The sequence below is a fragment of the Biomphalaria glabrata genome, chromosome 16, assembly GCF_947242115.1.
Source record: "Biomphalaria glabrata chromosome 16, xgBioGlab47.1, whole genome shotgun sequence".
Taxonomy (NCBI): domain Eukaryota; kingdom Metazoa; phylum Mollusca; class Gastropoda; family Planorbidae; genus Biomphalaria; species Biomphalaria glabrata.
Genome location: NC_074726.1, coordinates 13,151,286 through 13,163,614, shown reverse-complemented (window position 1 = coordinate 13,163,614; position 12,329 = coordinate 13,151,286). Strand labels below are relative to the sequence as shown.

General features: G+C 36.6%; 1 protein-coding gene across 3 annotated transcripts in view; it reads right to left on the bottom strand.

Moving 5' to 3' along the window:
* LOC106062036 (leucine-rich repeat and death domain-containing protein 1-like) overlaps positions 1–12,329 on the bottom strand; it is a 36,455-nt gene that overhangs the window by 5,200 nt on the left and 18,926 nt on the right. For all 3 annotated transcript variants that reach the window (XM_056014637.1, XM_056014638.1, XM_056014639.1), the window contains exons 3-7: positions 10,912–11,121; positions 8,723–8,929; positions 7,679–7,861; positions 6,656–6,824; positions 4,766–4,896 (exon numbers count right to left, since the gene is read on the bottom strand). In XM_056014637.1, coding sequence (XP_055870612.1) covers positions 4,766–4,896; positions 6,656–6,824; positions 7,679–7,861; positions 8,723–8,929; positions 10,912–11,121 — 900 coding nt within the window. The remainder of the gene's footprint in view (positions 1–4,765; positions 4,897–6,655; positions 6,825–7,678; positions 7,862–8,722; positions 8,930–10,911; positions 11,122–12,329) is intronic.

Genomic DNA, 12,329 nt, shown 5'->3' with positions numbered 1-12,329 from the left:
GAACTTTTGACGTAGGAGCCATCTTACTGCCTACGGCACTTAAGTACAGTAGTGCTAATTTGATCTACGTCTCGGCTGAATCTGTGCTACACGTTAGATAGCCAGATAGCCGGTATTTTAGCACTGGACTTTAACTTTGTCGCTGTGTCAACTGTTGGACCGTTCCAGTTTCACTTTGGACAGACGACCACCTGGAACCACCGTACTTGCCTTGGAACCAGCAACCGGAACCAGACTCTACGTCACCGACGAACCGGAGCCAGACGACAGATCACCGTGAACCAGAACCAGACGCCGTACCACCGAAGAACCGGAGCCGTTGCAGACCAGTACCGAAGGACCTTGGAGAGCCGAAACGTTCGCTGTCCTTATCTCACCGCTAGGGAAGACATCGCCGTGAGCCTTGCCGCCGGGACAGACATTAGCGTAGGAAGAGTGGACCCGAGACTGACTGTGGAGTTATCGCCGCTTCTTAGACAGATAAGTCAAGTGTTATTTAACTACTTTCTCCTTAGATTAATTAGAGTCTGTAGGGAAGTGACCTCTCGCTAGATTATCACTACCAGGTTAAATCGTGGTGGATTGGGGATATCCTTAAAATTAGGTGTAATCTAGCAAGAGGTCCAGATATACGTTTAGCTGTTAATTCGTCCTGTGTGTGAATGTGGATCATTTAGTTAAGCATTTTTTTTGTTGTAGTAACGTTGTGTATTAATTGTTTGTAATACTCCCGTCTTAAGTCTTACTGTCAGACGAAAGTCGCATTCATTAGAACTAGATCTATAGTTTGGTGTTTAACGTATTTAGGTTTATTTTCCTAGTTTATTTGTATGAGTTGTAAGTTATATACACTCCTGGCTGTGAAAGCAGGTAAGAAGTAACTAAGATCTAGCGTAATCTAGACTAGATCTGGGGAACAATCGAGGTGAAGCCTGATTGCCCATTTGTAATTTTAGTATTTGTAAATAGACAGGTTGGTCTATTTACCGGCGACTCGTGTTGAGTAACACGTAGTCGGTGGAGTGTGCGTGTGTCGCACATCGTATTCAGTCGGGTCAGGGTGTAGCCTACACGCCTACACACTGGTGCCAAGGATACTAAGTGTATCTTGGAAAGTACAGAAGTTATTAGAAGTCGGAGTTGGTAGTCTAGACGCCGAGGGTAGAGTGGCGAATTTAATTTATTTGAATCAAGAGGTATTAGGTAGCCGCGGAGCGAGGTTACGCTCAAAAGGTAATTTGATTTATAGAACATAGGTAATAGAAGCTATTAGGCCTGTGTGTAAGATAATTTAAATAAAAAGCGAGGTAAAGTAACAAAGGTAATATGGCAGCTACTTCAGGTTACGACCTGGAAGAATTTAGAAAAAAGCTAATTCATGAAGCTAAGACAGAACTAGAACTGCGCGGCAAAGAACTAACTGCTTATGTACAGCAGATGGTGGCGACAGAAGCAGAGCGCTTGGAGAAGGAAAGAATTAGAGAAGCAGAGCGCTTGGAGAAGGAAAGAATTAGAGAAGCAGAACGCTTGGAGAAGGAAAAAATTAGAGAAGCAGAACGCTTGGAGAGAGAGAAAGCTAGAGGCAGAGAAAAAGAAAAGGAAGAAGCAGATCGCATAGAGCGGGAAAAGGTTAGAGAGGCGGAACGTTTAGAGAGGGAGAAAAAAGAAGAGGCGGACAGAAAAGTGAGAATTCAAGTAGAACAGATGAGGATAGAGGCTGGTGTAAGTGTGCCCACCGAAGGAAACAGCAACAATAGTGCCAACATAGAAAGCCATAGTAGCGCCGCATGGATGAAGAAGAAAATCCAACCTTTTGCGGAAGACAAGGACGACATCGGCGACTATCTGAAACGCTTTGAAATTAAACTTGCAAAGTTTAATGTCCAGGAGAAGGAGTGGTCCGAAATCTTGTTGGACTTCGTACATGGGAAAGCCCTCACGATTTGCCAAAACCATGACCACTCGATGCAAAACAGCTATCAGGTGCTAAAGAAGGAACTGCTAAACGCATACGGGCACAACGCGGCAACGTTCCGAAAAAAGTATTACGAAAACACTCCATCCAGCCAAGTTGACCCACAAACGACCATCAACTCAGAAAAAGATTTTTTCAGCAAGTGGCTCGGATTCGAGAATGTAGAGAACACCTACGAGGGGTTGAGGAACTTTATCTTGATTGATAACTTTATCAATAAGTGCGACCCTCAGTTACAGTCCTTTGTAAAAGAAAGAAACCCGAAGGTAATTGAAGACTTGGTAGAAATTATTAGGATCTTTAAGAATGCTTACCCAAACAACCCACTTTCAGTTAGCGACCACAGAAAAGTCATTGACCTGGTAGGTTATGTAAAGGGAAATGATAGCAATGATAGGGATTATGGTAGAAGAAATGATGGTAATGATAGGGATTATGGTAGGAGAAATGATAGGTCCAGGGAACGTGGAAACAATGGTCGGGATAGTTATGATGGCATAAAGAATAGATCCTGGGAAAAGGAAAACAATGGCAGAGAAAGTTATGATAGGAGAATAGATAGACCTAAAGCGGGTGATAGAAACTTTAGGGATGTTACATGTTTTAACTGTCAGGAAAAGGGACACATGGCATACCAGTGTAAGAAACATAGAGGGAATGGAGCTGGCAATAGAAATGCACAGGGTAATAGTGGCACTAGTGATAGGAGAGGTAATCAAGAAAACCGTAGACAAGAGAGGGATAATCGGCCACCAGATAGGGTTAATTTTGTAAGGAGCATCCAAGACAGGGATCGTGATAGTGGACATAGTGAACCAGAAGAAGAAATTAACTACGTTGATTGTGGGGAAGATAGATTTAAACTATATCCAGGCATGCTAAATAATAAACAGGTAAATGTGATCCGGGACACAGCTAGCAGTACACTCGCGGTTAGAGGGGGATTAGTTAAATCTAAGGATTATTTAGGATATACCAAATCAGTCAGGTTGGCAGACGGCGCAGTTAAGAGATTCGAAGCATGCAAAGTGTTCCTTCGATCTCCATTATACACAGGGTATTGCGAAGGTGTAGCCATGCCGAGGTTATCTAGAGATGTTTTACTTGGAAATGTAACAGGTGTCAGAGCCGCTTCTGACAAGCAGGTTAGAAGTTGGAGAAGCAGGTATGACAACAATAAGCGAAACAAACCTAGAAAGGACAGAATTTGTTTTAATTGCCATAAACATGGGCACATCGCTAAAGACTGTTGGAGTAGGGCAGAACAGTCTAAACAGAAGATTGCGAGTTCGGATAGGAGGCATAGGTCTGTATCCGATAGTGATGACAGAAGAGATGACTGTGGTAGCGGTAATCGCAAGTCATACCGAGGTAGAAGGCCACACGCGGGCTATAGTGGAGTAAGAAGAGATGTAAACTCCAGTTGGAGAGAACAAATGCATTGCTCGGGCAGATAGCGGATATGACATAACGCTCTACGACCATAGTATGTCTATAAATATGTAAATAGATGTTAGTTTAATTATTTCATTCTTCATTGATTGACGTAACTAGTAGTCATAGTTAGATGGGTATTAGGTTGTGTTAAGGTATTTTTGAATAGGATATTTATGTTATAGTATAAATGCTATTGCGTTATTATTAGATTAACTCGTGTTGGTTATTGAGTTCGGGTAGTATGTATGAATTGTATGTATGTTTGTATGAATAGAAAGGGCATTTATAAGGCGACGATGTAGTTACATCACGAAAAAGTAAGTTTTATAATTTATTCTTTGTAGTTGATCATGATCATACATCAGTAAAGAGTTAGGTCGTGTGGGGACAAGTAAGTGGAGAGAGGAAATAAAATACACTTGTAAATGCCCGAAAGAACGTTAGGTGTATAGTGGGAGAACGAGCATTGATAAATGTCAATTTGTCATATTAGGTAAATTGTCTGTCCTGACGTGTGAGGGAAAGCGGTGTAACCTCTGGAACGTAATGTGATGAAGTATAGATAGACACACCGATAGTGTCAGCGCAAACGAACTATGTCTGCGGTCACCTATGGCACATCACAGTGGACAGTATCAGTTAGTGACACTTGAGGGAAATATGTGTTCAGAGGAACTTGATTGTGGACACAGAAAGAGAAGTTGAAACCGCAATCAAGACTCAAGTTGTGTTGTCTTTTATGTTTCCCTACATTTTGGCCCTTGCACATTGTAAGACTAAGACAGTAGATTAAAAAATTGACAGGCAATTTTTTTTAGCGGGAGGGGGAGGAGTTGTTATGACATGATTAGGAATTAGTTAGGAATTAGTTATTTGTTTCGGGAATAGGGTAAAGTTTTAATTAGCGACAAGTGACGTGACAGATCTTTTAAAAAGAAGAACGCTCTAAACGACGCTAGAAGGAGGACGCTTATTGTAGAGTAGGAGACTTGAGTACGACATTATTGACATCGGACGATTCCCTTTTTGAGTATTAAACATTTGTAGAACAACATATCAGCGTCGACTACATATTTGATTGTTTCGGCCTTTCGCCGGTGTTACTGAAGTGTTGAGTTCAGCGTTACCTACAGTCAGATCTACACTAGACAGATTGTCAAGAATCAACACCGCGCAGAGGTCGTAACACAGACATCCCTTGATCACTCCTATTCACTTAGTTTAGTATACAAAATTACTATTAAAACCTTTTTTTTTTCATTTCTTGTTAAGAGATGATAACTAAATGTTAATAAATCCTGTGATGATAACAATACAAATTGTACATGAATAAAAGTCCATAGAACATTTTACCTCCAGGTTACAGCACAAACTGATGGAGTCTGGCAATTCTGTTAGGTTATTGGAGCCCAGGTCAAGTTCCTTCATGCAATACAAGTTAGCAATATCCTCAGATAGACTCCTAAGACAGTTATTATCTAGAGCTGATGCGGGTTCAAAAAAATAGTTATTTGCTAAAGCTTGATATTGCTTGGGCAACTGAGTCAAGCCTACATTAATTTATTTTATACATACTATTGTAGTAGCCCCCCCCCCCCCCAACTAATTTTTTTTCCCTACAGTCAAGACAATATGCCCAGACAGTGCAATAATAAAAACAAATATGTAAGATGGTCTATGCTATGTTTCAAAGAATTTAAAAAAACTATAAAAATAAAACAAGCTATCTCTTCAAAACAATATCAAGCAGCATGAATGTCCATTAGTAAATGATTTTCTGACAATTGTAAGCATTGGACATTTTCACTTTAATATCTTTAGCATAATGTGTTTTTGATTTGCATTAAATAGTCTAAAGATTTGTTTAAATATGAGTTCAAAATATCTTACTTTAAAAACAACATAAAATAACCTTTTCAAATTAAAAAAAATTGTTTTGCAACAAAATAGGCATAATAAAAAAGCCACTGATATTTCAGACTGTAACAATATTTTCACAACATCAAAAAAATACCAAATATCTATAAGCCAGTAGGGGATTTTCCTAATAAACAAAACAGTGCCAAATAGAGCTTAACTCTCGCCAACTACTAAATAAAAATAAAAATGTATCTATAATTTTAACAGTAACATATGTCAAAGTGAATCAGTTGATCTTCAAATCAAACCTACTTTATCACTGCTTGTTAGTTGCCCATTTGTTTTTTAATTAAGTTTTAAATCATTTTTTATCAAATGTCTTAAGGCTCCTCCCTATTCAAATTTCTTTGTGCTATATACTGAAGAGCTTTGAAAATTTAGATTTTGTAGTGCTCAAAAGTGCACAAAAATTGTCCTAAATCTTTGAAAAAAAAAACATAAGCTTATGAACACTTCCTTTTTTTGTGTGCACTGGATATACTAAAAAACAACAATTTGCTATTTATATTAAATCTCCAATATACAATCAATAAAAGTGCATTAATTTACTGGTGCCTATTGCGAAAGGATGTGTTCTATATGGGATTGGCCTGATGCGTTTGAATAAGGTAGGATGTGTTGGGGCACTATTATTAGTTTTTAAAAAGTTCCTTTAAGAAGAGCTCAATATGCTCGCAATCAGAACAAGAACGAAAGCATAAAGAATATCTATCTTTTAGTGAAAACTGGATATGTTAAACTATTTTATTTATTTTTTTTAATATTTGAAAAGAACTAGCCTGAATCCCCGGTGTATAAGACCCCACCAGCGAAATTTAGTATTTTTGTAACTTTTTTTATTTTAAAGGCAGTAAACATATATATATATATATATTATTTGGATTTTTTTTTTATTTTAAAGTTTTTTATTGATTATTTTTCTGTATTATATTTTGAATTTGTTTTTATTAAAAAAAAAAAAAACTTTTATCATTTTTTATAATTAAGAGTTACATCCCTCTTGATAGGCTAATTTTGTGTATTTTTCAAAACAGAAATGGCCCCATTGGGATAAAAGTCCAGAATTTTGTTTACATTTCTTCTTGTTTTCCATTCTTCTAACAAAATAATTGATTTGAACAAAAATTCTAGACATTAACACCATCCACACCCAAACCCTCCTTGCGAGTTTGACTAAGGCAGAGGATAAAAGATGGCTGTTTTGGTGAGTCTACACTGGAAAGCTCTAAATCCCTCAACAGAATTTAAAGTGTTTCTGACAATTTATTCCTTGGTTTTTTGAAAATAATTTAAGAAATAAATGTATTAAATGTATGACTGTACCCAGTATTTCAATCTGGTTCAGCTGCATGAGCTCATGGGGCAAGTCGGTCAGCTGGTTGTGGTTCAACCCTAGAACTTTAAGTTTAGTCATGTTCTCAATGTCTGGCTGTATCTGTGTCAGCTTGTTCCCAGAAAAAGACAACTCAATCAGTTCATGCAGCCAGAAAATCTGGAAGAAACCATTCAGACTTTAGCTTTTGTATTATTTATTAAAAGGAATCTTTTGAGATGGATTGACCTATCCATTGCTGGGCGGTAAATTTGATGGGCTGCCACATTGTCAATACTTGCCTCTCTTCCACACTGACTGGATCAAAAGGGATGGAACACTAATATTGTGATTTGGGGTCAGATGGCTGCAGGAGTTTGCCTGAGTCTTACCACTCCCCACCCCACCCTCCTACAGGACTCCAAAACTGGATTATCTGTTAATGTTTACTTCCTTGGCCTTACAGGGACACACACAAGGCAGTGCAGCTATTGACCTATAGCTAGGAGTTTGGTTCATGGGCGTCAGTAATTAAGAAATCGAACCCAAACTGGAGATAATCTTTGTGAAGGTTATCATAGTATATTCTATGTCCTATTCTATATCAACCAGGCATTACTGCTATCTTAGTATAGGTATATAATAAATCCTTGAATTTACCCAGTTTATAATTGGGAAAGATGTTTAAAAAAAAATGGTCATATTGTTAGCCACACAACAGCTTCATCAATGGATAAAGAAGCTAATGACAGCTTATTTGTAATAAATAACTTCTTGCAGGCTGAAGAGAATGACTGGATCATCATGTCAACACTCAGGAATGTATATGCCAAACCAGGCAGCTATCATTTGAAAGGTTTTAAATTAAATATTATTTAATATGCAAGCACAAAATATGCTGTAACTGATTTATTGATTTATTAAGGACATTTTTTGTTGCTTTGAAAGGCTGAAATAATTCACACCAAAGTAGAAACAACTAACCATAAAAACAACTTTTCCCTAAAAGTTGTGAACAACTTATTTGCACTTACCTGAATAGGTATAAACTGAAACTGGTTGTTATCTAGCAAAAGCTGTTGCAAGTCTACCATTCCTTCAATTTCATGAGGAAGGTTGCTCATTTTATTTCCTGATAAACCCAGCCGGCGAAGACTTTCAATTTTACACACAGAAGGGTTTAGAAACTCCAGCATATTTCTTTCCAAAGCCAGTATCTGTACACAAAAAAATAACCCAAAAGTTTCCCCATTTTTAGTGTTAAGAACTTCATGAATAAATTTATAATTATCATCCACCCACCATACATTTTAAAAGGGGTGTGGTGGCTGAGAGGTAATACACTTGGTTTCTGAACGAAGGGGTCTTGGGTTTGAATCATAGTGAAGATTGGATTTGTGTATTTCTGTTCTATGTTGTGTGTTGTGAACTGGTATAACTATCTTGCTTAGTATCTGAGTGAGTTTTGCGTTACTGTATTCAATAAAACTTTGGAAACCCATGTTTTTTGGAGCTGGGTTTTTGAATTTTGGGATTTTTAGGGCATCCCTTTACATCATTTGCCCTATAAATTGTAAGGTCTGAAAATGGTACTTTACTTTATTGCTAAACCTTTAAAGGAATCATACTTATTCTCAGATAATTTTGATTGCGTTGATCAAATTTTGCTTTAAAAAGATAAGAATTTGCAGTCTCTAAAGTAAGTTCTGAATATAATACATTTACATATTTTAAAGTAATTTAATATTAATTTTGACATCATCCTGAAGATTTTAGGCTCTATAATGAAATTGTATAAGTTTAACAATATAAACTTTATGTGCTGGTTTTAATAATCTTTCTAAAGGATTTAATTAGACAGTTGTTTTTTTGGCTCTTGTTGATTAACTCATGAAAAAAAAAATCTGCAATCCTTTGATAATTAGGATGCATCTTTTTAAAAAAATTAAAATTGACACTGAGGTCATTTTAAAAGCCAAATAATAGCTTATTTAGTCTCAATTTAATTTTGTTGATTATTTTTTTAAATTTAACAATGTTCATAAGAATGTTTTAACTTTAAGCTTAGCTTTACCAACTTGTAAATGCTCCAATTTAGCAATACTGTCTGGCAATGATGTTAGAATGTTGTCATTCAGGCCGAGGACTCTCAACTGTGACATGTCTCCAATGGTGTATGGTAGACTCTCCAGTCTGTTGCCATTAAGTAAAAGTTGTGTTAATGACTGCAGCCCAGATATTTCAGGAGAAATAGTGGAGATTTCATTGTTTGAAAGATCTAGAACCTAAAATGTGTAATTATTATTTAAGACACATTCACAAATTTTTTTTTTTTTTTTTTAAATCCTTTCTACTTTCTTTTTTTCTAATTAATACATTTTTTTAAGTTGTTTTTTTTTTATTGTAGGCTTTAGCCATGTATATAAAGATCCACTAAGTATTTTAAGACATTGCCATATGAAAATAAGAATATGATAAAGGATAGTTTTCATACATTTCGACCTCAGCACCCACATTAATCTTAAATTGTATTTTGAAACCTATTGCCTCTGTACATAGTACATGTAATATACTAAATCAACTCATAACCTTAGAAACAAGGCTTTATTTCAATAAAACACGACTGATACACACATTAACACAGTATAGACTGGTCACGATTCACAGACTATGATAATACGAACAAGATTACAAATACTAGCATGATTACAAGCACGGGTATCACACAAGTTCATTTAGCGATCACTCCAGTACACATCAATCTTAGATTGTATTTTGAAACCTATTGCCTCTGTACATAGAACACATCAATCTTAAATTGTATTTTGAAACCTATTGCTTCTGCACATAATCATTCATCATCATTGGCCTCCTTCAGTCGTTGAACGACTGTGGTTCATCTCAGAGCACACTTCCTAATGTGGCTGTGGAGCCCTATTTTGGAGAGACATTCCCGTCCACAGATAGCGCAGGTTAAGGTGGCTTTTGCTTCGGTAGTAGAGGAGCTGGCCGTTTTTCAGATTGAATGTTTTTCTTCCTGAGCTGAGACCCATGTACTATCACTGTCCATAGCTTTCTTGGTCACTGTCTCTCTCCATATGTTGCGGTCTAGAGCTATGTCTTCCCAATCGTCAGTATTGATGTTCACTGATTTGAGGTCACGTTTTATTACATCTATGTAACGGAGGTGGGGGCGACCAGTTTTTCTTGTGCCAGTCACGAGTTGTCCATAAAGGATGACTTTCGGGATGCGCTTGTCATCCATCCAGCGAACATGTCCAAGCCAGCGCAAACGGCGTTGTCTGAGGGCTGTAAAGATGCTGGAAATACCTGATCGCGCAAGGATCGCCACTACCGCTGCGTCATCCGCGAATAGCATATCTCTTACGAGGGTGGCTCTGATTTTAGTTTTGGCCCTCAGTCTGGCGATATTTAGGAGTTTGCCATCAAATCTGAAATGGAGATAGATGCCTTTGGTGGTTTTGTCAAACGCATTGTGGATTAGCAGTGAAAATAGTATTCCAAAGAGGGTTGGGGCCAGGACACATCCTTGTTTAACTCCGCTGTTTATACTGAAACTTTCAGAACTGGCACCGTTAAATTGCACTGTACCCATCATATTTTGGTGGAAAGATACGATTACATTTAGTAGCTTGGGTGGACAGCCTATTATCTGTAAAATTTTAGCATCCAGGTGCTTTGCGGGCAGCCATGTTGTCTATGGCTTTGTTGAGCTCTGACAGGGTGGGTGTTTTGTCTAGCTCGTTCATTGTGGTTAATTGTAGGATAGCCTTAAGGGCTGAGTCAGAGACTGAGCTTGTTGTGGAGTAGAGCTAAGAGTAATGTTCAACCCATCTGTGCATTTGTTGGCACTTGTCTGTGATAATTTCCCTAGTGGTTGAATTAAGAGGTGCTGTCTTGTTTTGGGAGGGCTCGAGAGCCTTTTTGATTCCTTCGTACATCTCTCTTATGTTGCCAACTTGGGCTGCGAGCTGAATATTCTCACTGAGCTCTACCCAGTATTCATTGGCACAGATGCTTGCTGTCCTCTGTGTATTGGCTCTAAATATAATATAATGCACATAATACCTACATGTCAATATTAAATTGTATTTTGAAACCTATTGCCTCTGTACATAGTATTCTTGAGTCATGAAATTCTATTTTTCAATCCTCACAACAGTATACAAGTCTAAGTTTTATCATATTCTATGTCAATGAGATATCACTGAAAACTAACCATTAATATAGATAGAAGATTACTTACTTGAAGCTTTGGCAATTCAAATATATGTCTATTGATTACATGTATGTTGTTTCCAGTCAGAACTAAGGCCTCAAGATTAGCAAGATAGATAAAACTGTCTGGCAGACGATCAATGTCATTGTTAACTAGGAATAAACAATTAAGGTCGGGGAACTCAAACACACCTTCTGGAATCTCTCTAAATCCCTTATTGTTCAGTTCAAGACAAATCTAAAAAAAAAAGGATATTTTACAAATGTTAATTGAACATTTTTTTAAAGAAAACTATGTAATAGCTATGTAAACAAATATTTGTATGTTACTGCCACCTTCAATAGTTTGTGTTTATGTCAGTTCTGATAAGAATCAAAAAACAGCTGTTGGTTCAGGATCACTATTACAGAGTACACAATAAACTTACAACAGCCAACACTCATTCTAAGCTGGATGACTGCCTGGTCATGTGGTATGCACTAATACAGTTATCATAATGGTCTTGAGTTCAAACCCTGCCAGCTGCAGGAGGTTTGCGCTAGAAAGCACTAATTTTTATTTCTGAGGGACATCAGACACATATAAAACATGTACAATTATTAAGTTCCTGATCTAATTATATGTACCAAATGAGATTTTAAGCTAGTTAGGATTTCAAAGTTTTGTTAATAACTAAATTTTAAAGTAAAGTTTCTTAAGAGATCTAAAAGTAAACAGGTAATTTAATTGTTTTTCATTCATTGTTTTGTATTCTAAAAAATGACAAATAGAAATGTCTGTTTCTGATTTAAACTAGAATGTTCTGTAATGCCCAGCTTGGGCAGCAGTTTCATAGAAAGTTCTTAACAACTCATCACTAGGCCTCATTAAGTGTATGGTGTTAAGGTAGATTGGAAAAATGATTGGATGTCATTTTTTCATTCATTTTCATTGTCCACCGCTTAGATTAGGTTACTGAATAAAGGATAAGAGCCAGTATATTGTAGTGTAAAACCAAGGAATTACTTTGAATTTATAACAGAAAACTGATTCTTAAACAGGATTTATTGTCATAATCTGTTACATGTTAGACAAGTTCTAACAATTGGTAAGTGCATAAGTTGGTCTCAGAAACATAAAGTGTCTTCAACATAGTGTAAATAAAAAAGCACAATTTTGACATTATTGTGTACATAATATCTTTATATTAGGGAACGTAAAATATGGTCATTAAATACACACATTAAATAATTTTTCTCTGAATTTTTGTGGGTTTTAAAATTGAAATTTGAATCTAAAGTATTTGACATTTATTATACACTACTACAGTTTTGTAACATATGTAGTTAATGACATGGGCATAGATTTTTTGGGGGGAGAAGGTTATAATGAAAAAGAAAGGAAACTTAGGAACCTATAATTAAAGCACATTTTTTCCAATTATTCTTTGCATATATATTTATACA